This window comes from Leptopilina boulardi, unplaced genomic scaffold (genome assembly GCF_019393585.1).
Source record: "Leptopilina boulardi isolate dan_hultmark-lab unplaced genomic scaffold, ZJU_Lbou_2.1 LbouV2_154, whole genome shotgun sequence".
NCBI lineage: Eukaryota > Metazoa > Arthropoda > Insecta > Hymenoptera > Figitidae > Leptopilina > Leptopilina boulardi.
In genome coordinates this window covers 322606-349784 of record NW_026137701.1, presented here as the reverse complement: position 1 = coordinate 349784, position 27179 = coordinate 322606, and the positions used below count along the sequence as shown (strand labels likewise).

The 27179-nt window shown below is 26.6% G+C and overlaps 1 protein-coding gene and 1 long non-coding RNA gene across 6 annotated transcripts in view; one reads left to right on the top strand and one right to left on the bottom strand.

Annotated features, from left to right (window-relative positions):
- Positions 1-17633, top strand: part of LOC127276826 (acetylcholinesterase-like) — a 105387-nt gene extending 87754 nt beyond the window's left edge. For all 5 annotated transcript variants that reach the window (XM_051297492.1, XM_051297491.1, XM_051297490.1 and 2 more), the window contains one exon: positions 17420-17633. In XM_051297492.1, the coding sequence (XP_051153449.1) occupies positions 17420-17577 (158 nt within the window). In that variant the 3' untranslated portion in view covers positions 17578-17633. The remainder of the gene's footprint in view (positions 1-17419) is intronic.
- Positions 1-27025, bottom strand: part of LOC127276830 (uncharacterized) — an 89729-nt gene extending 62704 nt beyond the window's left edge. Inside the window, exons 1-2 of the long non-coding RNA XR_007842264.1 lie at positions 26692-27025; positions 21117-25301 (exon numbers count right to left, since the gene is read on the bottom strand). This is a non-coding gene — a long non-coding RNA (uncharacterized LOC127276830). The remainder of the gene's footprint in view (positions 1-21116; positions 25302-26691) is intronic.
- Between the last annotated feature and the right edge of the window lie 154 nt (positions 27026-27179).

The following is a 27179-nucleotide window of genomic DNA, read 5'->3' as shown; positions in this document are numbered from 1 at the left end:
TAAAAGTTTTGTTAAATAAGAATTTTGTTAAATAGAAATTCTGTAAAATTGGAATTCTAAAAATACTGTTAACTGAATATTTACATAGATAGAAATACCATAAAAAAACAACTTTGCGATAAATAAAAATTCATTTTTATGAAAATTAGGCTGATTATAAAAAATTCTGATAAATAAAAATTCGATAATTTTTAATTCGACACTACGAAAATTCTGACAAATCTAATGTGAGGAATATTCATACTTTCCATTATGATGAAGTTGATAAAGAAAAAAAAAGAAAGTTTTTTCGGTGTTTATATATAGTTGAGTTTTGAAAAATGAAATAAAATTTTTAACATTGTATGCTGAATGTACGAAAAATTCTTTATAGAATAATGTATATAAAGGTCGGTTCAATGTAATAAATGAGGGGCTGATAGTAAAAATGGTTTAAAAAAACATTGGGAGCAAAAGTGGGATAAGTGACTTGGGAGCAAAAACGGGTTAAAATGATTCGTGTAATTTATTGATAAATTCATTATATTATCGATTAAAAAATATTAATTATAATAAAATATGCATTTTTTCCTATTGTTAATATTTTTTAATCGTTAATATAATGAATTTATCAATAAATTACACGAATCATTTTAACCCGTTTTTGCTCCCAAGTCACTTATCCCACTTTTGCTCCCAATGTTATTTTAAACCATTTTTACTATCAGCCCCTCAAATATGAGATTAGAAATTTTCAAGAGATTTAAGCTGGAAACTGATGGAATATTTTTTTATGAACCGGAAGTTAATCGGAACATTGGACAGTACACATGGTACGTTTGTTGATCATCGAGAATCGAGCATTGCGCTTAAACGGCCATTGCGACTAAACCGTACTTTCGTAAATGTCTATATTTCCGCATGAAAGCCCATTCTCGCGTTAATGCGGAAATCGATATTATTCGCACTTCAGAAGCACATATACAATACTCGTTAATTATTGACCATCCATTATAGTGTTATTTCACATTTCACGTTTTAATTTATTATTTTTTTTATGTACATATATATATATATATTTTATATAAAGATTTTAAAGATTTTAAATCGTTGAATTATTAACTGATTGTGCATTTTTTTTGTATTTATATATGAGGCATTTCTGAAGTGATGTAATTAAAAAAAAAAATTTTTTTTAATCGGGCTACAATTTTCGTAACATTTAGTAACTATGGGTAGGTACTTCACCGCTGGAAAAACGGGTGTCTTACTTTGCGACACTTTTGTATAGTGACTTTTAAGACATTTTGTGGGTGTTTTCAAATGAGACATTATAAATGCCTTATTTGAGACGCTAGAATTGTCTTTCCTGCAGACTGAATACTTATCCAGACCGTACATTTTTCCGAATCCATTTTACCGAATGTCCTTTCTACCGAAAATCTTTTTTCCGAAGACCGTTCTACCGGATGCATTTTTACCGAATATTCAAATTTTCGAAATTCTCTTTGCCGAATGTCGTTTTTTTCGAAAGTTTTTTTATATTTATAGCAACCGTAATAAATATTATTCGTCACATGTCAGGCTAGAAAAATTGTACGTTACACAGAAAAAACTTGGACTCATTTTTGTTGCAACTCATTTTCTTTTGGGTATCGAAATGAGTATGGGACAAACTTCATGTTATTCAAAATGATATTGGCTGGAATTTCAGATTTCTAAGTTGGCATCATAAGCAGAGTAATTTTGTATTTCAATTATTGTTTCTAATATTTCAACAACACCAGAAAGATTATTTTGACCAGTACGAATATTTAGAAGTTTTTAAATAAAAATTATTTATTATTATTTACGTAGATAATAATTAATTTCATAAGTTTTTAAATTTACCGCTATTATTTAAGTTGGCAGTACCGTTCCTGTTGTCAAAACACATGTTTTCATTTTTCTAACCTAAAAACATATTTCCTTTATTATTTTATTACGCGATTACAAGCAATTTTTAATCAAACATATTAAGTCTAGCGTGTTATTTACTTCTTTGTAATTATTATATTTCATGTTTTTGTGCAAAATTATTCGTTATTTCACAATATTTTTCCATTTTTCTTTTTCTCAAAATGAAACTTGCCTGTTTCATTTTGATACTTTTACCTTAGAACTCGAAATGAGACAACCAGTTTCATTTTTGTTGCGAATCAAATTGAGTATAGAATCTATACTCAATTTGAATTCAGGTTTTTTCTGTGTAGTGTTCCTTAATTATTCTTTTTCTATATATTCTTAGTTAATTTTATTGCCAAATTCTTACCTAGTTAATTTGCCCAATAGCAAAAATAGTGGGAAACAAATTTATTTGCGATGGTTTTGCAAAAACTTGCCTCCCAACCCAAAATCATTTGATGATTTAGGCGAAATTTCTGATTGTTTTCAACTAACACTTGCCGCCGGGGAAAATTTTTTAATTCATGATTCGAGAAAAATGGTAGAGTTCTTATGATTCTTGAATTTATATACTGATTTGGTTTTGTATACTTGCACATTTGTATAAATTTTCATTTACAAAATTTAAATTTGGATATTAGCTGAATACATAACCTAAATATATATTCACAGAAAAAACGCTGGATAAATTTTGTTGCGGGAAATTTTAACAAATACTAATTCACATAGACAGTGGTGCCCCCAACTAGGATAAAATTTGTTGCAGTTAATTTTTATACCGATTTTGGGGTAAAAATTCTATTTTTATTAGTGTGTTGACAGTCGTGTGAAAATGGATTAAAACGATAAAATTTTTAATTTAATTAAAAAATTTTTTTTTTAAATGCTCACAGTTTTCCTAAAAGTATCAAATTGAGACCAAAAATTGCATTAAATCTTTGCAACGTTTTGATGCACATAAGTTATATCAAAAAGAGATCGTTTTGTGTATCATTTTTAGAAATGATACACGAAACGGTCTCATTTTTTGATGCAAAAAATTTAATCAATTTTTATCAATCATGGCCGAATTGAATCGACTCAAAATTAAACGAATTTTTTTCAGATATTTTGGTAATAGTACAATGGCGGAGACCATTTCACTATTTAATTTGAAAATGAAAATAACAGAAAATCAAAGACAATGTGCAATTCGATAATTAAAAAGTGACAGCTTATAAACATAACCTAAAATGCATGAGAAAAAATTTGTCGATAAAATCAATATAGCCGAGCTTTTTAGAAGGTAGATGGCAGTTTTGCTTTTTATAAAAACGATTCAGAAAACATTTAAAGAAAGAAAATAGATAAGTGATGCCATCTACCTTCTAAAAAGCTCGGCTATATTGATTTTATCGACAAATTTTTTCTCATACATTTTAGGTTATGTTTATAAGCTGTCACTTTTTAATTATCGAATTGCACATTGTCTTTGATTTTCTGTTATTTTCATTTTCAAATTGAATAGTGAAATGATCTCCGCAATTGTACTATTACCAAAATATCTGAAAAAAATTCGTTTAATTTTGAGTCGATTCAATTCGGCCATGATTGATATAAATTGATTAAATTTTTTGCATCAAAAAATGAAACCGTTTCATGTATCATTTCTAAAAATTATACACAAAACGATCTCTTTTTGATATAACTTATGTGCATCAAAACGTTGCAATAGAAAAAGATACAACCAAGTTTACTGTGCTTGTTTCATGGCTGCTTTATACATTGTTTTTTTAATTTATAATGATGATCTTTTACAATAGTGAATAACAAATAACAACCATTTACCGTTGTAACCGTTTAAAGAGCATTACTAGGTTAGATATAAATCAGGGTTGCCAAACTAAAAGAAAATAGTCAACCAATGAGTGTACGCTATTTGCGTTTGTCAGTTCTTACTTTCATAGAGACGCATTCTCGAAGATACCCGAATTAGTCCAGGGCGAATTTTTTTCAGTCATTTCCACCCAACTAAAAATTGGTCAGATGATAGTTTACATCATAACTTAAAGAAATAAAAATGTCAGCTAGGTGTAGCATGATGGATTATACGTCAGCTGGCCATCCGAACATGTAAAAGAAATTATGTTTTGAGTGATTTCCTTTTAATCGAAACTTAGACAGATGATTGTTTACATTCCAATTTAAAGAAATAAAAACGTCAGCTTGCTGTATGTGGGTGGAAACATCGTCAGCTGGGTCAGTGAACGGTGCGCTTCAAGAGCCGCGCATAAGAAATTATCGCTTATTTATAGAAGTTAGTTAACAAAATTTCCCCAGACAAATAGCATATAATGATGTCTATATAATAAAGTATATAATACATGATGTATAATAATATAATCAATCAACAAACATTACAGGAATTTTTATATAATAAACATAACGCCTCCAAAGTTGTTTGAAATTCAACTCCTTATACGTATTATAAGTAGTATCCCTGACTATTGAATTAGCAGCAGTATAATTTACTAACCAAAATGGTATTCGTAACCATTTTATTAGTTCCCTCAAGTACTTTGTTCTCTCAGTGTGTGATCAATTTTTTTTTTTTTTTTTTAAACAAATTGAATTAAAATAGTTTTATATTTTGAACGACGTTGAAAAAAAGTAAAATCAATTTTTATCATGAATCACAATTTAATATTGTAACACTTGTGTATTGGTCCGCAACTTTTTTTTCTTTCTGTCAGCGGTGGGACCACTTTGTGGAAAAGAGGGCGAGTTTGCCGCAGCGGTCGTGAATTATCGAAATCCGGGTTTGGTCGCTGTGTGCGCTTCAGCCGATAAAACAGGGAGGATTAAACAGAGGAGGTATCTTTCAACCCCCTCTTTCTCTTTTACTCCTCATTCACAAAGGCTGGATGCCTAAGCGTGAGGAAGAGGAGTGATGAGGGGGGAGGGTGAGAGTGACGTAGAATTTTATCGTGGCTCGCGCCACGAAAACATCAGAAACCGGCGACGCTGTTTTGCTTACATATATATATATATATATATATGAAACCGGTTGAAACGATGAGAGAAAATCAACCTGGGTGTTGAAATGGGTAAAACGGGAAAGGGAGAAAGAGAGAGAGAGAGAAATAGAGTTAATAGGAAAAAATTACCATAAAGAAAGAGACAGATTGAGAGAAGGAATGGTTTGTAAAGGAATCAGTGGAATAGAAAAACAGAGAGAGGATGTATCTGGGAAAATGGGATTGGGGGGAACTGGCCGCCAGGCTGGGGTGGATCGATGCCGCGGCACCACATACGTGTACATACGTATTATATACACAAACCGGGGGTTTGGATGAGGGACCCGAGACGACCACTATATAGTCCGGGTCAAAATGAAGCTACACGAATTTCATAGTGTTCGAGAATCGCGAATATATATATATATATATAAACACTAACACACTCCCTCGCCTTCCTTATTCACTCCACACTTCCGACATATACCCCTTGATTTCAAACTACATCCGCTCTCGTTGGAGGGAATCGCACCCACCCACACCTTCGAGAGTGGTCCAAGCAAGAGACTATATACTATCAAGGTACTCGGCCCAAAGAAGTTTTCAAAGAGGTAACCCATTGCACTTGAATAGAGTCGAGATACGTGACCCCATATCCCACATCCGTGCGCCAGGATGTCGAAAAATGTTTCTTCTATTTCGATTTCCTATTTGTGACACAGAATTTTTATTTCTTGTTTATTTACATATTTTTTATTTTATTTATTTGTTTTTAATAAATCCAATAGTCTCAAGGACTAATTGCAGGATTATCTTTAACAATATTAATATATAGGTACATTACTAGAAAATATTCCCTAACATTAGTCAAAAAAACACTCATTGATTGATTAATTTGAGACAGCAAATAAGAACTAGAAATTAGTCCCCTAATTATCTTAAACAAAAACAAAACAGCATCTATGTCTCTGCGGCTTTCTAATGAAAATTCATTAAATCTGGAACATAGCTGTGGTAATAAATATACCCATGTTTTTTATAATGCAAAAATTTTAAAAATCTCTTTTGGCACTTTTCAATAGCATCTGATAAACAAGCCAGTTCATTTCTCTATACGATGCGGAGCAATAAACAAACTTGGATTTAACTAAAGAATAAAATAACGATTTTATTGCCAATTCATTTTTGAATCTCTTACACGTTCTGAAAATAAACCCCTACTCACGAACCATGGCAATCTACATACATATTAATAATATATAAATTTTCTTTTAAATTATATCTAGTTATTTTTTATTTATTAATTTATAATTCCGCGGAGGATTGAAAATTTTTTTTAAAAGATGAGTCTTTGTATTCTATTTCTTTTAAATTGACTATATAATCTATTTTACAGAATAGAAAAGAAATTAATTACTGAAGGACATTTATATGCAAAGAAATAAATAAAAAATCCAAGGAGTGTTTAATGAAATAAATTTTCCCGATAATAATCTATAAGAGAAAATGTGTATTCATCAAAGAGGAAAAGCTTGTACAGTTAGACAAGTTTCGTCTGATTGGAAATTTCCTTATCTACTTAGAGAATCAAGATGTATTCACTATTCAGTAGTATGAAACGCGTTCCGTCAGACACAGTGCGCACGAGTGTTGGAAAATTATATAATATATATACATATATTGACTAATTTTTTGATTATTTCATTAAAGAAAAAAAATTTATCTTTTAAAGAAATTAACAATGAAAAAACAATTTATTTGTTTCAAATAAACAATTACATCACTATTTTCTTATTCGATGCGGTAAATTTATAATTGATCTGTTAAATTTAGTCAAAATATATTTTTTTTTTCATTCGTTTCTCTTTACAAAAAAAAACAACTCTACGTATTTTAAAAAAAGTCCGAATATTAGTTTTTTTTAAAAATGCCTAACAGTTTTTTACAAAAAAAAAAAATGTATTTCTTTCTCTTATCGAATTAAAAAATTTTATTTATTTAATTTATATCTGGAAACACTAAAAAGATTTTGCAAACATTTTTAAAATAGGATAGACAAAATATTTAATTCAAATAAATTTTTAATAAATATTTTTTTTTCTTTTTTAAACAAACAGTTTTTTGATTGGCAAGATCCTTTATGTATATCAATCATAGAAAAGCAAACTGAAATACATTTTGATTTGAACAAAATGAGTAAAAAAAATAAACGATAACATTTTTTTTTAAACAAAAAGGTTCATCAGGTTCACTGTAAAAAATTTTGCAAAGGCTTTTTAGTATATCCGAGTATAAGAAGAAAAATTTCTTTTTTTAATTACCCTATAGAAAAAAAAATTAATTTGTTTATAAGAAAATTATTTTTTTTAATGAAAAGTGCAAAAAAAATTTTTAGTTACAATTATTCAAAAATCGAAGAAAAAACTGAAATTTAGCAAAAAATTTTACTATATTTTAATATATATATATATGTACCTCACAATTTTATATATAAAAGAAACAAGTATAAGTTATAATATAATATTTTAATTCAATTTTTACATTCTTTCGCGGACGCAATTTTTATATTAAAATTCATATGTTTTATATGTTGATTTTCATAAATACGTTCAATATTCATGATAAAATGTTGTAGAAATATTTGAAGCAAATATTTGAAATAAATATTTATTGAAAAATTTGGTTCATTTCAAATGTTTTTAAAAATAAATATTTATTTTACCTTATATTTGTATATATATTACAAATTTTTTTAAAAATATTTTTAAAAAGTAAAATAACAATTCTTTTTAACAATAAAATTATTGTCAATATAGATAGATTTGTTAAAAGTATTCTGTATAAATACAAATTTTTTTCACAATATTTAAAAAAAAATAAAATAACAAGTCTAGAATAAATATAGTTACAATTTTTTTTTGTATATTAACACAAGTTTTTAGTTACTTCAAACAAAATTTGTTTAATTCAAAAAAATATTTATTTTATCTAAAAACACGTTTGGTTTATGTATATTAATAAATTTTTCAAATGAGAAAAAATTTGATTAAACCAAAAAAAAAATATATCTTTTGGTTGATTCAAGTAAAAGTTTGGTTAATTATTGTTTGTATAGTCTAAATCAGAATAAGAACGAGTTATACAACTCTCTTTGGATTTAACAATTCGAAGTGGATGAAAATTCAATTTTCTTTGTTTTTCTATATATTTCTTACATCTTTTGAAAATAATTTTTATTGATTAATATGGGGCTAGCGATTTTTTATATACTTAGTATAAATTTATTTATAAAATAAAAGTAAATGTGAAATTGATATGTGGAAAGATTTATATATATATGTGCCATTCCAGGAGTTTTTTAGCACTTTTCGGAGTAACCTTTCCAAATTAAATGAAACATTTTTTTATTAATATTTATTAATATAAAGGTCCAAAAAAATCACTTTTTAAGTAAAAACAATTGTTTATTTAAAAAATACAACAATAAATAATGCAAAAAATTCACTTTTTTCCTGCAACTCCAAATAAATTGGTTTAAAGATCAAAATTTTCCTTATCTTTCAAGCTTTAATACCGCACAAGAAACATTGAGTCCGAGAAAATATTCAACTCACAATTTTTTAAACAATGTTTGTTTACTTTTTTGTATTTTATTTACTGTGAAACGTCTGCTAAAGCTGCGCGCGACGTTTGGAAGTTGTCGCTTTCCTTATTGAGCAGAAGCTCATTACACTAGCGTAGTAGAAAGCATGTTATGTGCGAAAAATGAGGTTATGTTGTCATTAAACGAAACGTAAAAATTTCTGGTTATCACATTGAATGGTTTTTAATTATCTACTTTGCAGTAAAAAATCATAAAAAGCATTTTTGAAGGATGAAAAACCTCACTTTTCACACAACATGTTTTTTACTACGCTAGTGTAATGAGCTTCTGCTCAATAAGGAAAGCGACAACTTCCAAACGTCGCGCGCAGCTTTAGCAGACGTTTCACAGTAAATAAAATACAAAAAAGTAAACAAACATTGTTTAAAAAATTGTGAGTTGAATATTTTCTCGGACTCAATGTTTCTTGTGCGGTATTAAAGCTTGAAAGATAAGGAAAATTTTGATCTTTAAACCAATTTATTTGGAGTTGCAGGAAAAAAGTGAATTTTTTGCATTATTTATTGTTGTATTTTTTAAATAAACAATTGTTTTTACTTAAAAAGTGATTTTTTTGGACCTTTATATTAATAAATATTAATAAAAAAATGTTTCATTTAATTTGGAAAGGTTACTCCGAAAAGTGCTAAAAAACTCCTGGAATGGCACATATACAAAATTGAATAATATTTATTCATGTATAAAATGCTTTGTATAGTCGAGTTTGAACAATTTAAATATACATAAAAGCAATAATTAAAAGAGATGCAGATACGCTCAAATGAAACATTATTCAATGATATTCTATACATATGACTCTTATGAATATGCATTCATCGCCAAAGCCGCTGTGCGTTCACAAGCTTCCCGATGCCATCGTTCAACAATCAGATATATTTATTACATACTCGGGGCTTTCCACTATATATACAACCCACTTGAAAAGAACAATGCCAAACATTACCTTAACATGCAAATCACGGAATTCGTCATATTGATATATAATTTTCATATCTTTATATTAATTTATATTAATTAATTAATTTAAAAATAAATATTTAGTTAATTTTTATAATAGAGTCAGAATTTCTCAAACGGATCAATTAAAATTTTCAAAAAGTAATTAAATTTTAATGTTACATCGTTTTTTCTTCCTCGTGGAGGAAGCTTTGTAGTCCTTTCGTTTGTAAAAATTTTCAAAGTGTCGGAAACAAATTTTCCTCTATATAGAAACATGTTATATGAGATCCTGATCAATTGTCCGGATGTATGTATGTGTGTGTGTGTGTGTGTGTGTGTGTGTGTGTGTGTGGATCCCTTTTTTGTTTAGAAGATAACTTTAACAGGTTTTAATGGATTTAGATAAAATTTGGTAGGCTCATTTATCATATTAATATCTCAAATCTGACCAAAGGATTTTTAAAAATACAAAAAAAAAAAAATTTTATCGATTTTTTTTAATCGAAAAAATTTTTAAATAGAAAAATTTAAGGTTATATATAATAAAATCGTATTCCTTACGTCAGGACAAATCGATCAGAATATATAAAGTATAGTTTTAATTTAAATTTAAAGAATTAATGAAAGTTAAAAAAACAAAAATTCACATGTTGGCTATAAACTTTTGTGATTATTTAAATTCAAGTTTAAATATAAAATAATTGTGTTCCTTTCATTAAAACGAATCGATATAATTGTAAATAATTATAAATTATATATTATTTTTCGTTAATATTTAGAAATTTCGGTTAAAATATGAATTTTTGATTTTTTAACTTCCATTAATTCTTTAAATTTAACTCAAATGTATATAGGTACTCTAATGTTTATATTATTATATTATTTTTGTATGTTTATTTCAATGTTAATGCTTTCTCCACGAGGAAGCAAAGTTTTTTGCTGATCGTAAAGAGGAAGCAAAATGTTCATGTAATGAACATCTAAATTTACAAATTTTATCCAATTGAGTGCATTTTTTTTTCTCAACGATTTTTGTACTCAGAAATTTATGCAAAATAAAAAACAATTTTTAAATTTTATACATTTGTCATGAAGAACACTAATTTTTTATTAACATTTTGTAAATAAACAATTTAAAAAACTGTTTAAAATAACAATTGTTTTCTCAAACAAGAATTATTTTTAAATAGAAATTTTGATCCCATGATAAAAAATAAATAAGTTATTTTTAAAAATCAAAAATTTTATAAATTTTATATGAAATTTTCACTTATGAAAGGAGAAAAATTTTCTTGAAATGACTTTTGCTGAACTTTGCAGACATTTCAGATACAGACGAACTGGATTTTACATATAATTTCGAGAAAGTTTGATGAACAAGAAGAAAACTTTTAGAACAAAACTTTCAAACTGTACGACACGTAATTTAGAGAATGTCTGTATATATCTGAAAATCTTGAAAAGTTGAATATAATAAAATTTAATACTCATAATTTTCATAAATTATATATAGACTGAAGAAAAAAAAAATTTCTTAACAATAATTTAAATTTTAAAACATAATTTTTTCTAATAATATATAGATTAATAAATTCTGATAAGGGGATCGGTACAGATTTCTAATCGTTAAAAAGATGTAACGCTTCGCGACAAAAGGTACCTAACCTCCAAAAATTTTTAGGTTATATTTAGTGATAGTTTTACCTCAATAAAAAGTTCTATTTTAATTAGGCAAAATCAAAAATAGAATTTATTGAATATTTTAAATGTAATAAAGACTTAAACATCAATAGTTTGTATATAAAGAGTTGACCCTCTTTATGTATTTTCACTTCAAAAATATAAAAAAAGAGGGCACTGGTTAGAGCCTTATCAGTTTTTCTAGTTTAAAAAAATGTGAATAAACTAAGTTTTTAAAATTATGTTTAAAAAAACTTATTAACAATTAAAGAGGATCATCTTATACAAATGTTTTAATAATTTTGATATTATAAGAGGTTTTATCAGAATTCTATTTATTTAAACTTTAAATAGTTGTATAATTTTGTGCACTGAGAGAAAAGATTGTTTGGGATTACCATTTTTAGTTAGTAAACAATACTCCTGCTAATTTATTAGTTGTAGTTACTATTTTTATAGGTTGGTTTATCTACACACTAAATAATAATACTTTTAGTTCACTTTTGACTAAAACCGTTAACATTAGAACCATTTTTACTGAATTTCAGCCTTGAGTGTATGATTTTAAGTCCTAAAATTGACTTAATCTAGTTTTAAGATGAAAATTACGCTAGTTTCCAGGCATTTTTGATTTTAAGATATTAACGGTTTCAGTATTTGTTTTTTATGTGTAATTAGTTGGTTGGAATAACTATTTAATTAGTTACCTTACTAACGAAATGATTAGGCTGACTAATTAAATGGTAACAGTAACTAATATAAATTAGCAAAAATACTCTTACTAACGAAATGGTAATCGCAACCAATCACTTTTTTCAGTGTTTATGAAATTTATATTTTACAAATGTTTCTCTGCTAAATTTATTGACTTATTTGTAATTATTTCATTGTTGTCTTATTATTTTATTGTCATCCACAATATGAAAAAATTTATTTTTATGATTTTCTGAATAAATCATTTAAAAGGATTATAAACTCTGATTAAATGTAAAAATTTAAAGATAATGTAATTATTTTTTTATGACAAACAGAAGGTTTAAATCAATATTTAAGAAGAAGTATTAGGTAAAAAATCTCTAAGTCAAAGTGGATGTTTGATCAGAGTACACGACTTGCGTTCCAAGGATCCTAAGTTCGATCCCCCATGCGTGTGAGATTTTTCAAAACAATTCTTAAGTGTTTTTTTATACTGTATATATTATAAGCTTAAATAGAATGTTAATTAGGAGTAAAAAAATTGTAAAAATTTTAATTTAAATTTAAAATAATTTCAATGGGACAATTTAAACAAGGCTCTAATAAGTTTTTCCCTAAGTTGGGTATAAAAAGAAGATTGTTAAAATTTTCAATTAGAATGTGTAATAGGCAATTATTGAAAATAGGGTTTATGGGTTTTGAATTTAAGTTTTATCCAGTTATTTGAATACATAAAAGGTTGACTATATGAGGAATTCATGAGTAGATGCAGGTAATCCGGGCAAAGTCGAGTTTCGAATGTGAAGCATCATCTTCTCAGTATCCGGATCACTTGAGATAGTTATATAGAGGCATAACTCCCTTTACTGCCTATATATTCTATATAGAAACTCGTAATCTGCATAAAATGTGCATCCACGTTGTTTGTAGTTTGTAGTTTCAAGTTTGCACGAGATGCCTGTCAAAATAAATCGGGCTGTTGCCTTTGGCACATCACTCAGTTTCTCTCTCTCTCTCTCTCTCTCTCTCTCTCTCTCTCTCTGTTTCCCTCTCTCTTCTTCGTGACGCGAACCTGGAATAGAACGATATTGATTTTATCCATTGTTACAAACTCGTTTTAATTTCGCTTTATAAAATTAAATACGTAGGCTATTTTTAGACAAATTATTCTCATAAAAGCATCCTATTATTATTTTTAAAAGGAAGTCTTTTCTTCCATTTTCATTCTATTCATTTTACTTAAATACGTCATATTTAGTGTATACTTCACTTTTGTTCTTCTTTATTTATAAAATTTTCATTTAACGTCTCTATAATTATGTATACATATAATAAAACAATTACAAAGCCATATTATAAATTTTCGGTTTATTTTTCATGAAATTAAAAAATTTTACAAATATTTTTAGTGAAATGTTCCATTATATTTTAAGAATAATCTTACATAATTCGTATTAATAATTTTTTATATCAGTACAATTTATTTTTTTGAAAATATGCAATTTGAAAATTTGAAAAAATAAAAATTCTACTCGGAAAAAAAACTACAACTGAACCGGTGAATGTTTTAGCCAAAACAGCTAAACATTTAGTCGAAAATGAACGAGCGATATTGGCAATATCACCGGACTGGCGATATTGGATTTTAGTTAAAGAACAACATAAATGAAAAATGACAAATATGACAAATTATGTAGAGAGTAATATTAAATGCGTATTTTTAAATCTATTCAATTTTATATTTCATATTACAAACAATTGAAAATAAATTCCAATTAAAACTGTTTTAAAATTAAAGATCACAAAACTTGATATTTGTGATTTAAGAAATATTTCTTGGTAAGAACGGTAAATTTCCAAATATTTTCAATATGGCTGACGAATGAGATTCAACTTATGTTCACTTTAGCCGAATTGGCTAAACATTCGACTATTGCCGTGAAGCTAAATTCCCAGCGTTGGTTGTGTCTTTTTTCATATTAAATATATTCCCAAAATCGTTCGTTCACGTCTTACAAGTTTTTTTCCGTGTATAATTAGTTAATTTTAGATATAAATGCGCGTCCGGAATTAAATTTTAAATGTTTGAAATTAATTTTCCTTCGTCGCATGAATTTTATTTCTGTACATATAAATTTTTTCATAGAGAAAAATATTTTAAATTACAGTCACTTGCACTTTGGCAAGAATTCGATTAATGAATTATACATCAAAGAGAAATAGAAAGCTTCACTCTCAGAATGACGTCTGAATAAAAAATTATATTCAATTGGCTTTTCATTTTTCTTTACATTTATATTATATATTGTAACGTGTATTTTATTTATTTTATTGAATTTAATGAAATTTTTAATAATTAATTAATTTTATTATTAATTTACGTAAAATACCCGTTATATTTGGTTTTAATTTATTTATATATTTATTTGGAACATAACGGGACATGCCCTTTCGTACAAAAGTACTCCTAAATCTAAAAATTACAATACTATATTTTACTAAATCTAGGTAGCCACTTAAGAAAAGATATTTTAGTTTTCGTTTAGCAAGATATTACGTAATGATGATGTGAATCGTGTGACATTATTATCAAAGAAATTAATGTCGTTAGAAATCATGTTTGCCTCTCTGCTAAGTCTAGCAATCAATGAGTTATTACCATAATTAGTTCTGTGAAATGCCACCGAAAACAATGTATATCGCCTAGAAAACATTCTGGGCACTGATAAATTTATCATAGAGAGAAGTGAGGGACAAAAGATAGCTCCATTCATAAGTCTATACAAAAAAGCCATATCTGCAAAGTAGAACCGTGAATTTAACAATGGTATATTTAATACCGATCTAAGTTCCCTGTAATCATGTGTATGCACATCAAAGGGGATATTGAGCAATCTCGCAGCAAATCTAAGAAATTTGTTCTGAACACGTTCAATTCTGATTATATGGAAGACGTAGAAAGGTGCCCAAATGATACATGCATATTCTATAATTGTTCTGACAAGCGTTAGGTATAAAGTCCTGATGGTTAACATGTTATGAAAAACAGAGGCACATCTCATTATAAAACCCAAGACTTTAGAGGCTTTTCAAACAGTCTCAGTAATATGATCATTAAATACTAAATTACTATTAAATACAACACCCAAATCACGCACCCTCTCTACTCTCTCCAAAATATGACCATCAATAGTGTAGTTGTTTAAATATAAATTAACACTACCTTTCGAAAAGGTTACAACAAAACTCTTTTTAATGTTTATACTTAAATGATTTTTAACACACCATTTTTGGAGTCTTTTTAAGTCTTTTTGTAACTTCAAAATATCTTTATTTTAAAAATTTATTTATTTATTGTCATTTGTAACGTTGAATTTATGTTATTTATTGATTTTCACTTTAAAGTTACATTTTTTATTATTATAATTTTAAGACAATTAACGTTAGCTAGATTTTTTAGTTATTATTAATTATGCCAAGACGCCAAGTTATTTTATGGAAAATAACTAAACCAAAAAAAAAAAGTTAAATAGCCCGAAAGGTAATATTTATAATTCTAATTAGGAAAAACTAAATCAGCTCAGGAATTCCATTATTATTTAACAGTAACAATAGACCGCGGAGAGGGGAGATAAGGAGAAACACCATTAATGACACAGAATTTAACAATAACACAATTTATTAATATTCACTTCAAGTTTTAAGATTTAAGTTTTATAAAGTGGGAGAAGGCCAATCAACAAGATTTATATTTTTATTTAATTTATATTTTATATAAATAATAAGATCGACGCGAAAGGAAGACGACTCATAATATTAAATTGAGGACTCACCGTCCATGTGAACGACGATGAAGTCGCCTCGTCGCAAAATTTATTAATGGTTTCACATATTTAAATTTAGTTTCTACAAAATAAAAGAATAGAGGAGAACACCACCTCACTGAACTGACACCAGGATGAGAATGAGAGTCAAAAATGGCTGACGAGTCGAACTCGAAAGCGTCGCTGAACAGCGCCCTCTCTTCTCGGTGTCATTAAGATTAATTCATATTCAATAGTTAATTTTATCCACGATCGATAATTGATATGCGACCGTTGGTAACATAGATTCCGACACTATTCGGTGTTAATTGATTTATACGAGAAGTCCATTGGAAATTGACTGCTAGTATTGATTTGACAGATCGTCAACAAAACAGCAATTTCGTCTTGCTGGTGTTCTTGAATATTCGGTACTCTCATCCAAATATATACACCAGGAAGCTCTTCCCTTGGTGACTTTAAATTCCAATGATCAATAGTGATGTACTCAACGTATTTATGATCCAGCGAGAATCCTTACAATGCCTCGCAATATTTTTCATAACAGAACGAAAGGACAAATCAGAATCAAATTTATATTTTACAAGTCGACTATTAATCTGACGACTTTGGCAAGTTGGTTTAAATTGAATGACTTTATTATTTTAAACAAAATGAAGTGAGTATCAAAAGAAAACAGTTTTTATAATTTAACATTTTACAGCCATTATGGCTGGATTCTCACCCTGGTGTCGTTTATTTACAAAATTTATTAATTTTATGTCATTTGTACGCGACAAAATGCCGCGTTACAATATATATATCTTCCTATATTACAAAAAGATATCGCCGCCGCTGTTTCAAGAATTCTTGACCTAGGAGGGGGAGTCCCCCCTCCTAAATTTTGAGGTTATGTTCGTTTCAAGGCTCTGAATTTAGCCGCAAGTCCCCCCTCCCTCCTCTCATTTCCCCTCCTCCGCCAAAATGGCCTAAATTTTGAGGTTATGTTCGTTTCAAGACTCTGAATATAGCCGCAAGTCCCCTCCCCTCCTCCGTCAAAAATGACCTAAATTTTGAGGTTATGTTCGTTTCAAGGCTCTGAATATAGCCGCAAGTCCCCCCCTCCCTCCTCTCATTTCCCCTCCTCCGCCAAAAATTGACTTAAATTTTGAGGTTATGTTTGTTTTAAGACCCTAATAAAGCAGTAAGTCCTTCCCCCTTCCCTCATCTCTCTCTATATTTCTTGTATTTCCCGCCAAAAATGTCATAAATTTTAAGGTTATGTAAATTTCAAGACTTTAAATATAGCCGCAAGTGAAGGTGGAGTTTCCGCCAAAAATGACTTGAATTTAAAGGTTATGTTCGTTTTAAGACTTTTTAATAATTTATTGGTTTTTAGGCAATTTCATTGAAATTATTTTTAAAAATAATTTCTTAATGTCGATTTTAATTTATTTAATTATTTATTTATTATTAATTTAATTAATTTATTAATTAAAATTTAATAATTTTTATTTTAATAATATTTATTCAGACTTCAATGAATTTGTTATAATAATTCTTTGAAATAGGTGGTTCATTTGGAAAAATAAGATCAATGGAAAATTTAAAAAAAAATGATTAAAATAGGGGGGTTGGCGCGCGAAGCGTGCAGGGGGCGAAGCCCCTCTAGTATATATATATAATATCTATATAAAATTCTGTTCTCTATGTTTCAGCGAAACTGGATTCAAAGGAGACATGCAGCGGTTCGAGTTCTCAGTTGAGGCGCGAGACAAGCTTTTACTCTCTTCTTTCAATCTTGAATGTCGCACTCGTTCTCATCGTTACAATGATACCAGTCACATCGATTCTAAATACAAGAGGTTTCGTCTAGCTCACAAGTCCAATCATCGCTGTCTCATTCGGTAGCTAGGCAAAAAAAGAAAGAAAGCCCCTCAACTCGGCCCGGAACCAATATTGATCGTCCCATCGAACTGCAGCAGACATATCAATTCGCTACAATTCTTCCCAAAAAAAAAAAAAAAGATAAAATAAGATAAGGACGGCTTTGAAACTTTACCGCCCGACGACGATTTCTTAATTTCCCGCTCAAAAACAAATTATCTGCAAAAAAAAAGGAATAAATAAATGAGAAAATAAAACGTATCACAAAATTTTAAAATCAAAGTTGAAAGAAAAAATGTCTAATTTTTTATGTCGTAGAAATTCAAATAAAAAATATTGGAAAAAAATAGAAATCCATTTAAAGTGTTGATTATTGAGAGACTCTACAAATTGAAGGAAAAAGAAATAGAAATCGATACGAAATTTGCAAAATGAGAATGAAAGTAAAGAACTCTGAGAACAGAAAAAAAAAGTTGTGGAGAGACTGGATTCAGCAGATATGGCGCGAGAAACCACTAAATTGGCTCAAGTGAAATTGAATTTTACCAGACTCAATTTGTGTGTACTTCCTCGAGTTTTATTTCGTTTTTTTCTTCTCTCCCTCTCTCTAAATCCAACACTTTTTACTGAATCAAATGCATCCTAAGGACTTAAATCCAATAGCAAGAGCGCGTCTTCTCTCTATGAAGTTTTTCACGAAAATTTACTTTATGCAAAATGAAATTGGATTTTTGTATATAAATATGAAACGAGGAATTAATTAAATTTGAAGTGACACAAATATATTTGATAATGAAAATTTCTTCAATGTTAATATTAGACATTTCGAAAACATGGTTTTATTAATGGCATAATGAAATCAATTTTTTTTTTATTACTGAATAATAAATAGTAAATCGTTCAAATAATTAAATTAAAAAATGATTTAGCAAAATAACAATTTATGTAATTAAATTACAAAAATTGCGTTTAATTAAATTAAAGATAATTTCATTTCATTTTATATTGAAATGTATTTTATTATTATTTTATATTTATTTATATTTATTTATATTTATTTATTAATCGAAATTAATTCCAGTATTTATTAATCCATTTTACTTAAAATTGTTATTAAATTTAAAAAAGTTTAATTTACTGTACATAATAAAATATTAATCATATTCAATTGTAACTATACATTAATTTTTCAGTTTAATTAAAATATTTGAGGAGTTTTTTAAAAACATTCTATAAAATTATAAATCAATTTTCGAAAATTCAGTAAATAAATTTTTTAAAAAAGTTTTTAAAAATAATCGAATAATACCTAAAATAGTTTTTATCGGTTAACAATATTTATGTAGAAAAAAAGAAATCAAAGTTTGAAAGTTCCGAAAAAAGCTGTGAATTTTTTAATATAAAAAAAGCAAAACAAAAAAAAAAAAAAAAATAGTTAAAAGTCACGTCGTCTGCGGGGTGCCGTTCCGAAAGAGGGTGAGCTTCTTTAAAATTCTAGGTAGAAGATATAAAAACCGACGCATTGACGATATAGGATGAGATTCAGACGCTACTGAATTAATCGAGCACTATAGAGAAATATATACAAGATCGATCGATGACACCTGATCTTGGCGAAAGCTCTCGAAAGGCAGTTGACTTAAAATAGACTTTCTCGCACGACCATATAATGACGGAGAGAAAAAAAAAGTAAACGTTTAAAATAACTGCTAATTAATATTAATTATTGTAATACTGTAAGTAATCAAGAGAGGCGTATATATAACTATTTAAGACAAGGCATTCGATTTCGAGAACATTTTTCAACAACAAAAAATTAATCTAAATTCTATCGAGGCGTTTTAGACAACTTTTTCCAAAAAAAACAAGTTTTAATGTTTATTTAATTTTTATTTTTTTTGTTTTCTCGCACCAAGATTTTTCTCATCCAAAATGACAATTTTACATATATATAAGTATAAATTTTATAAAAACCTAGGGTGATGTCGATTTTTATAATTCTATAAAAATTGGACAAAATTTTTCTTTCTTTCTCTCTTTCTCTCTCTCTCTCTCTCTTACTCTCATTCGAAAATTCTACGGAATCAAACCGCCTTTTTACCGAGACTCATGTTTGAATAACCCACTTTTTCTTGGGTGAAACCTGGACATTTCAAAAGACTGGTTTCTTTTTCGAAAGTAGAAATTTTTTCGTTCCTTGGAATTAGAATTAAAACTAAAAAAAAAAAAAAAAAGGAAACACGAAAAAAGAAGATTAGAGGGATTTGAAAAATCCTGATTAACCGGGACGAGCGATTACGTTCGATAGACTTGGGTTATAATCAAGAGGGAAGCCGTTGCCCGTTTATCGAAATCGAATTACGCAGAAGGTCGCGCAGACTCCGACGACAAAGTCGCCGCAAGTCTTGAAATCGAAGGGGTTGACTTTTCCTCTTCATTATATATATATATTCGTGGAAGCATTTAATAACATTTATATGTATACAGTGAGAATAATTAACTGCTGATCAGCTCATAAGTGAGAAAAGGACATTCTTATCTGACATTTAATGAGCACTCACGCTTAGGACTGATTAGTAGTTAATCAATTCTTACTGTATATATATATATATTCGAAGAATGAAATATCGCGTTCTGTACCAAGTTATATTATGAAATAGATTACAAAAAAAAAAATACAAAGAAAAAGACAGAAAAGAAAGAACAGATATATAATTAATTACGTTAAAATATAACAAGAGCCTACTAGTAAGCTTTATACTATTTATATATAAAAATCGATTATTAACTAGGTACAGGTAGAATTAAAAAAAAAAAGGAATAAATGTAAGTACATTTTGTCTATACAAGGAGTCACAACACACACCTATGAAAATAATGTTTCAAAAAAAAAAAAAAAAAAAAAAAAAAATAATGATAGTATCAAACATTAAGTAGCTGCTTTTTATTGATTTATTTTTTAATCGCGTGATTCTTTAGTCCTGACAACGTTTTTAATCAAATCTATACGTTCAATTTTTATATCGAAAGTTTCTCCCTTTAAAGTTTACTTCCTATTATTAACAAAAAAGAAAATTATTCTTTAATTTCCATTTTTTTTTTTTTTCAAATTAATTTTTATTTGTATCAGGCGAAATTTTTCTTTCTTTTTCTTTTGTTCAAAGAAAAAGCAGTATAAAAAAATTTATTAAATTTTGGGAAAAATTCTCTTAAATTACAACTCACTTTTCACATGTGAAAGACTGATATTTATAAATTAAGAAAATTTTTTACTAAAATTCAGAAATTATTTTAGATTAAATTTTTTTTTTACAGCTTTTTTTTATTATTCTAAAATTCTTTATATTTTTTACTAATTTTTATGATTAAAATTTTTTCATAAAGTGATTAAAAATTTTTTTTTTTTTTGAATATTTAATGAGTAAGTTTTTTTTAAAAAAGAAATTTTCCTAATAATTTTCTGATTTTTGTTATCATTTTAAAAAATATTAAAAATTATTTTTAAAAAATGAAAGTAATAAGAAATACAAAAAAAAAAAATGATTGTTAAAAGAGATTGTCGGACTTTTTTGTCTACTTTTGATAGCACAGTCAAGCTCTAATCTCTGCTGACCAATCGTTAGCGTATCTTCTGTCCCGCGAAATTTCGATATATCTCGCTTGAGTAAAAAATTACTTGTTTTTTTTTCTTTTTTTTTTTTACAACTTATGGTCACGACAGTCATGTGAGTTTGACCCTTTTGTTAATTCAAAGGGTAAATATCTTTTTATTTCAAAGGTCGACACATTGATTATTATAAACGATAATAACAATCAGACCTACTTTCTTTCTTTCTTTTTTTTTTTTTTTTATTTTCACTTCTCTTAGTCCAATCTAAATTATGCTAAAAAAAAAAATTTCAATTTATTATCCAAATTATAATGAAAATAAATGAATTTTGATTCAAAATCCACTTCCACGATAAAGTGTCAGGTTTAAAGAAGAAAAAATTCTTCACAAGCTTATAGATGTAAATTTAATTAAGAAAGCAACTATAGGCGACATTTAAAGCTCTCTAGGCCTAAATTCACTACTTGTTTCGATTTTCAGTAGTGCATAAATATGAAAGAGAACCGCGACACATAAAAAAGCATGGATGTGACGAGTGAATTTCGACAGAGAGAAATAATAATTCATGTGTTTTAAAAACTAAGATTGACTTTGGGAGCAAAGATCAGGCCGCTCGTTTGGAGTAGAAAATTATACGCTAAAATTATATCATGTATAATAATAATAAATATTAAATAATAATAATATTAATAAAATGATAAAATTAATAATAATAATAATAATAATAATAATGAAACGAGATAGAACAAAATACAAAACTACTTATACAAGTCACCTAGGATTAAAAAAGAAAGTCAAAGTTAAACACGAGAAAGCCAAAAAACATTACTCTCAAGCGACAAAAAAAAAAAAAAAAAAAAAAAAAAAATTGAAAAAGCGAATGTAATAGAAAAGAAAAAAAATGAACAAGAAAATTTGCGTGTATTGTCGGTTAGTGTTGTAAGTAAAATAATAATAAAAAAAAATGCGTTTTATCGACTAACGAACGAATAAGTAAACCTCGTCATAATAATTGTTCTTGCTGCCTTAAATAAACACAACTATCATATAAATATTATTATATATAAAAAAAAGAAATCTATCGTTAGTGCGCAAATCTGCCCATCGTCCATTTTTTTCTTTCTCCTGACCTCGCAGCTACAGCTTACCTATAATTATAATTAATAATATAACTTAAACTAAAGAATGGAAAAGAAAGTACGCTATTCTTTTCCTTAAAAAAAATAATAATAATTAATAATAATAAATAATCGTACAGGACTCTACGAAAAAAATAAATAAAATAAAAATTCTTCGCCCGTAATTCCTGTGCAACAGATTGTCTTCCTCTCGTTTTTTGCTTTCCATAATAGTGGCCAGACAATTTTTTATTCAAACTCTTGAATAAAAAAGAAGAATGGCTACACATTTTTCTGTTTGCTCTCAAATCACTCTCGTCGATTGCCCCACCCACACCCCTGAAAATTAATGACAAAACATTTATTTCACATTGTAATTTCGAATAAATAAAATTTTATTTTCTACGATTTAAGAAAATAAAATTTTTTTATTTAATTTAAAGAAACAAATCATAAATATTAAAATTAAGAAAATCTTCCATGTATTTCCAATAAATTTAAATTAATTACAATTTAAATTTATCTATTTAATATATAATTAAAATTTATTATGCAAAATAATCTTTTATTTTTTTAAAAAAATATATTTTATCTTAAAATTCTTTTATTTTAATCTAATTGTCATCCAGTGTAAAGTATATAACGAAAAGAAAAATGAATTTGTTTGATTTCGGGGATAAAAATACTGGCGATCGATGAAACTATATATATATTGATATATAATAAAAACTATGTTAGACGACTAAGAAAGCAAATACATAAAATAAAAACCTAACTGAATCATCGCAACGATGTAAATCGACGACGTTAAATAATTTTCTGTATGACTTAAATAATGACGCTGAAAATAGCGGACGAATTGATTATATAACGATCTAATGCATCATTGTAAATCTCTAAAGTTTATAAAAGGCGTACGACGCCACGAAGGTTTGTACGCCATTATTATGAAAAATATACATATTATATATAAATATATACATATATATATATATAAATAAATATATATGATTGTTATGTAAGCTAACTTTCTCAGACATATCTTTAACATGGTGCAAATTGATACCTAAGCGTTAAACGATATACTGTAATATTATGATTTATATTATGATTAAATTAAATATAATGATTATTATTAATAATTATAGTGCTATCGGTATTATTATTATTATTATTATTTTTTTTTTTCGTTATTTTCTACTATTAATAATCTCTTATTATTTGCAATTATTACCATTATATTTTTGTAAAATATTATTTCTATTTTCATTATTATTGCATTGAAAGAAATTAATTTCTAAATTTTACTTTTTTTTTTCTTTACTATTTTGGGAAATAAGTGACAAAAGTTTTATTTGTTTTATGCGACAAAAATAGTACATTTTTATCTTAGAAAGTATGTAGAAATTTGGATTTTAAGAAAAAATTTAATATAAAACGACAATAAATTTAGAAAAAAAAAAAAAATTATTTTATAAAAGCTGAAAAAATTTGATCTCCTTAAATTAACAAAAATTTCGCATTTTGACACTTTCTCTCCCTAAATTGTAAAATTTTTTAAGTTAAATTTATTATTAATAAACAATTTTCTTTAATGTATTATATATTTATATAATTTGAATATTTCGAAAATTTTTACAATTATAATTAAACAATGTTTCGAATGAAATTAATTTTAGAAATATAATATTACATTTTTAATTATTGAAATTATGATAATTTCTTATTAAATAATTATTATTTAATAATTACTACTATATTATTGTCATGAGAAAAAAAAGCCGCTATTGAAATACGAGGTAAGATGATGTTTGTTCATTAATTATATTAAAATATTGTCATCATTAAAAAAAAAATCGTTATCAGAATTCATTAAACATTTTTAAAAATGCATTTATGTATGTATATATAGCATATATAAATAATATATGAATATACGTATAAATATGTAGAGTGTATAGAAAATAGAAAATTATAATATTATGATATTATGTGTTTGTACAAATTTTGTCACGCTGTTAGAGAATTCGTAAATTAAACATGAAAAAAAAAATATCAAGACAGGGGTTTATCATTTAATAAGGGAAACGATAAAACAATTTTTATTTTTCCGCTCCTCATAACCGAAAATATAAAAAGAGCCTTTTTTTTAGAGATTTCTTTAATGCTTTTATAAATATAATTAACTCCAAAAATGTATTTAAATGAAAAAAATTCACAAAATATATTTTCTTGTGACAGTTAATTTTTGTTTTTTTAAGAAAAGAAAATTATTAATTTTATAGCAAATTTCACTAATCTTACGCTATTTTTAATTATGATTCTAATACGATTGAACAAAAGCGAAAAGTAAAATTTTAAAAAGTTAATATTTTTAAAAAAATATTGCTTTAATAATTCCTAGATCCTAAAATTGAAACTTCCCGTGTGTTTTTTTGAGCGTCGTTGAGTTATGAATTGAAATTTTTTCGCTTATTTTTTTTTTATTTTTGTTTAAAAGAAAAAGTATCTCATTCGTTAAACCGAAATGTATAGATAGTAGAAAGAAACGAAATATGGCATTGACTGGTACATTTCTAGGCAAGCGATTCTTTCTACCTATATTGATTTTTATTTCATATCCTGAAGCTATTCAAGTGACAGAGTGGATATTATCCCCCTTCCACTTTTCACTGACATTTCCAGTTTTCGATCTCTCTATATATCTCTTCTCTCTCCATTGGTGTTTCTTCAATTTCTTTTTCTTCGCTAAAAAAGACAGTAATACATCTCGACGTCAGGGATGACGACAATGTCTCTTTTAATTTTTTTTTTCTTCCTTTTTTTGCAATAATTTCACCTCTATCCTTTTTTCAATTATTGCCCTCGTAAAGTGCACGTTTTCGCCTGTCATCTTCAGATTCGTCTTTTAATGAACTTTACGTCTCTTTTCTTTTCTCATTTCACTTTCTTTTATCTTAATCCTTGGATAAAACATCGGAATTTCTGCAAAATTTTTTCAAAAACAAAGAATTGGATATAAAATTTAAAAATTAACTTTTATTTATTGATAAGTTAAAATTAAAATTTTCAGTGTTTGTTTTTAAGTCAACAGCAAAATTGGTTAAAAAAAATTTTATGAAATACAAATTCTACTAAGTAAAAATTTTATTAATTAAAAAAATAAACAAAATTAATTGAATAAAAATAAATGGACATGATTTAAACAAAAATTCCACGACATTTCCATCGATTCCATAAATTAAAATGAAATTCCATGAAAATTCCAGATTTTCCTTAGATGTAATCTTATAGAATTAAAAAATCAAATTCATTTTCTTAATTTTTATTAAATACTTTAAAAAAAAATAATATTAAGAATGGGAAATTGAAATAATTTTGAAGAATTAAAGAATTTTCTGCTGGAAAAATAAAAAAAAAAATTTTTTTGTCTTTCTCGATCATTTTAATTGAATAAAATGTTAATTTAATTTAATTTGTAATGAAAAATTGTTATTTCAAATTTCATTAAATTTTATAAAATTAATTCAACTTCATTTAATTAATTATATTATAATAAATAATTGTAATTAATTATATATTCCCGAAATATAATTTTTTTCTCCAGCGATTTTATCTTGAATGGAAAGGGGAGGGATCGAAACTTTAATTCAGTTGATTAAGTTTTTTTTCTATTCACTGGACATGTTTCAATTTCGAGAAATTTATACGATTCTAGTGTGGAGAATTTATTTTAAATTGTATATTTTTTTCAAATTCGTTTTCCTCAATCTTTGTGCTTTATATATATACGTTTGTTCCTTGCCTTGAATCATTCCATGTATTTCAAAGATATCGAAATCTGATTTCCCCGCAGACTGTGGACAAACGAGACGTCAAAGAAAATCTAGATCTCCATCAGTCCGTCCCTATTTTTTCTTTTAATAGTATCTCACATCACGTGGAAAAATTCATTTCTTTGAAAATTTCATATCTCATTTTTTTGTTTCATTTCGAAATCAAAGCAATGTGAGTTAATTTTCGAAATAACGAAGCATATTATTTTGTGTAGTAAAAAAATTGTAAATTTTCCACTTTTTTTTGGACATTTTATAAAATAAAATTTTTTTAAAGAAACATAAACAAATGAAAATCTATATAATATACCAAATACTATATAAATAATCGATTTAATTATTTATTAATTAATTTTTGTTTTTGTCAACTTTTTTTAATTTTGAAGATTTATAAATTTTTTCTTTTAAAATTAACGTAAAGAATACTTCAATTTAATTAGTTTACAAAATACATGTACATAATTTTATATTTTTATATTAGAAATAACTACAATTTTTTTTTTGAATGTCAACATCGATAAACGGTAAAAAAATCATACCCAAAGTTAATGTTTGGTCAATTCCATCGGAGAATAATTCCGTCGAGTTCCTCTAGCTGACAAATGTCCAAATTCAACTTCTCTATTATCATTTATCTCTGACAAGCCCTTTTTTTGTCTTTAGTCTATATTTAAAAAATTGAAGACCTACTGGAGTTGTCATTAGAACAACGAATCCGAGACTCTTTCTAAATCTTACAACTGAAACGATGAAAAATTATTATTCACTAGTGGTAGAAATATATTACACAGAAAGACAAACTTGACTGTTTGATGTGATGAAAAAATTGTAATAAAAGAAATGTATCAAAAATTTATGATTTCAATTCAGACCCAAAATTATTAAAATTAAAAAAATTTAAATAAGAATATAAATAATTTTTAAATATTTAAAATTCCTTAATAATTACCTGAGCTACTTAAATTTACTGATAGTAATTTAAAATTAATTTAAAAAACATCTAAACTTATAAAATTAACTTATTCTA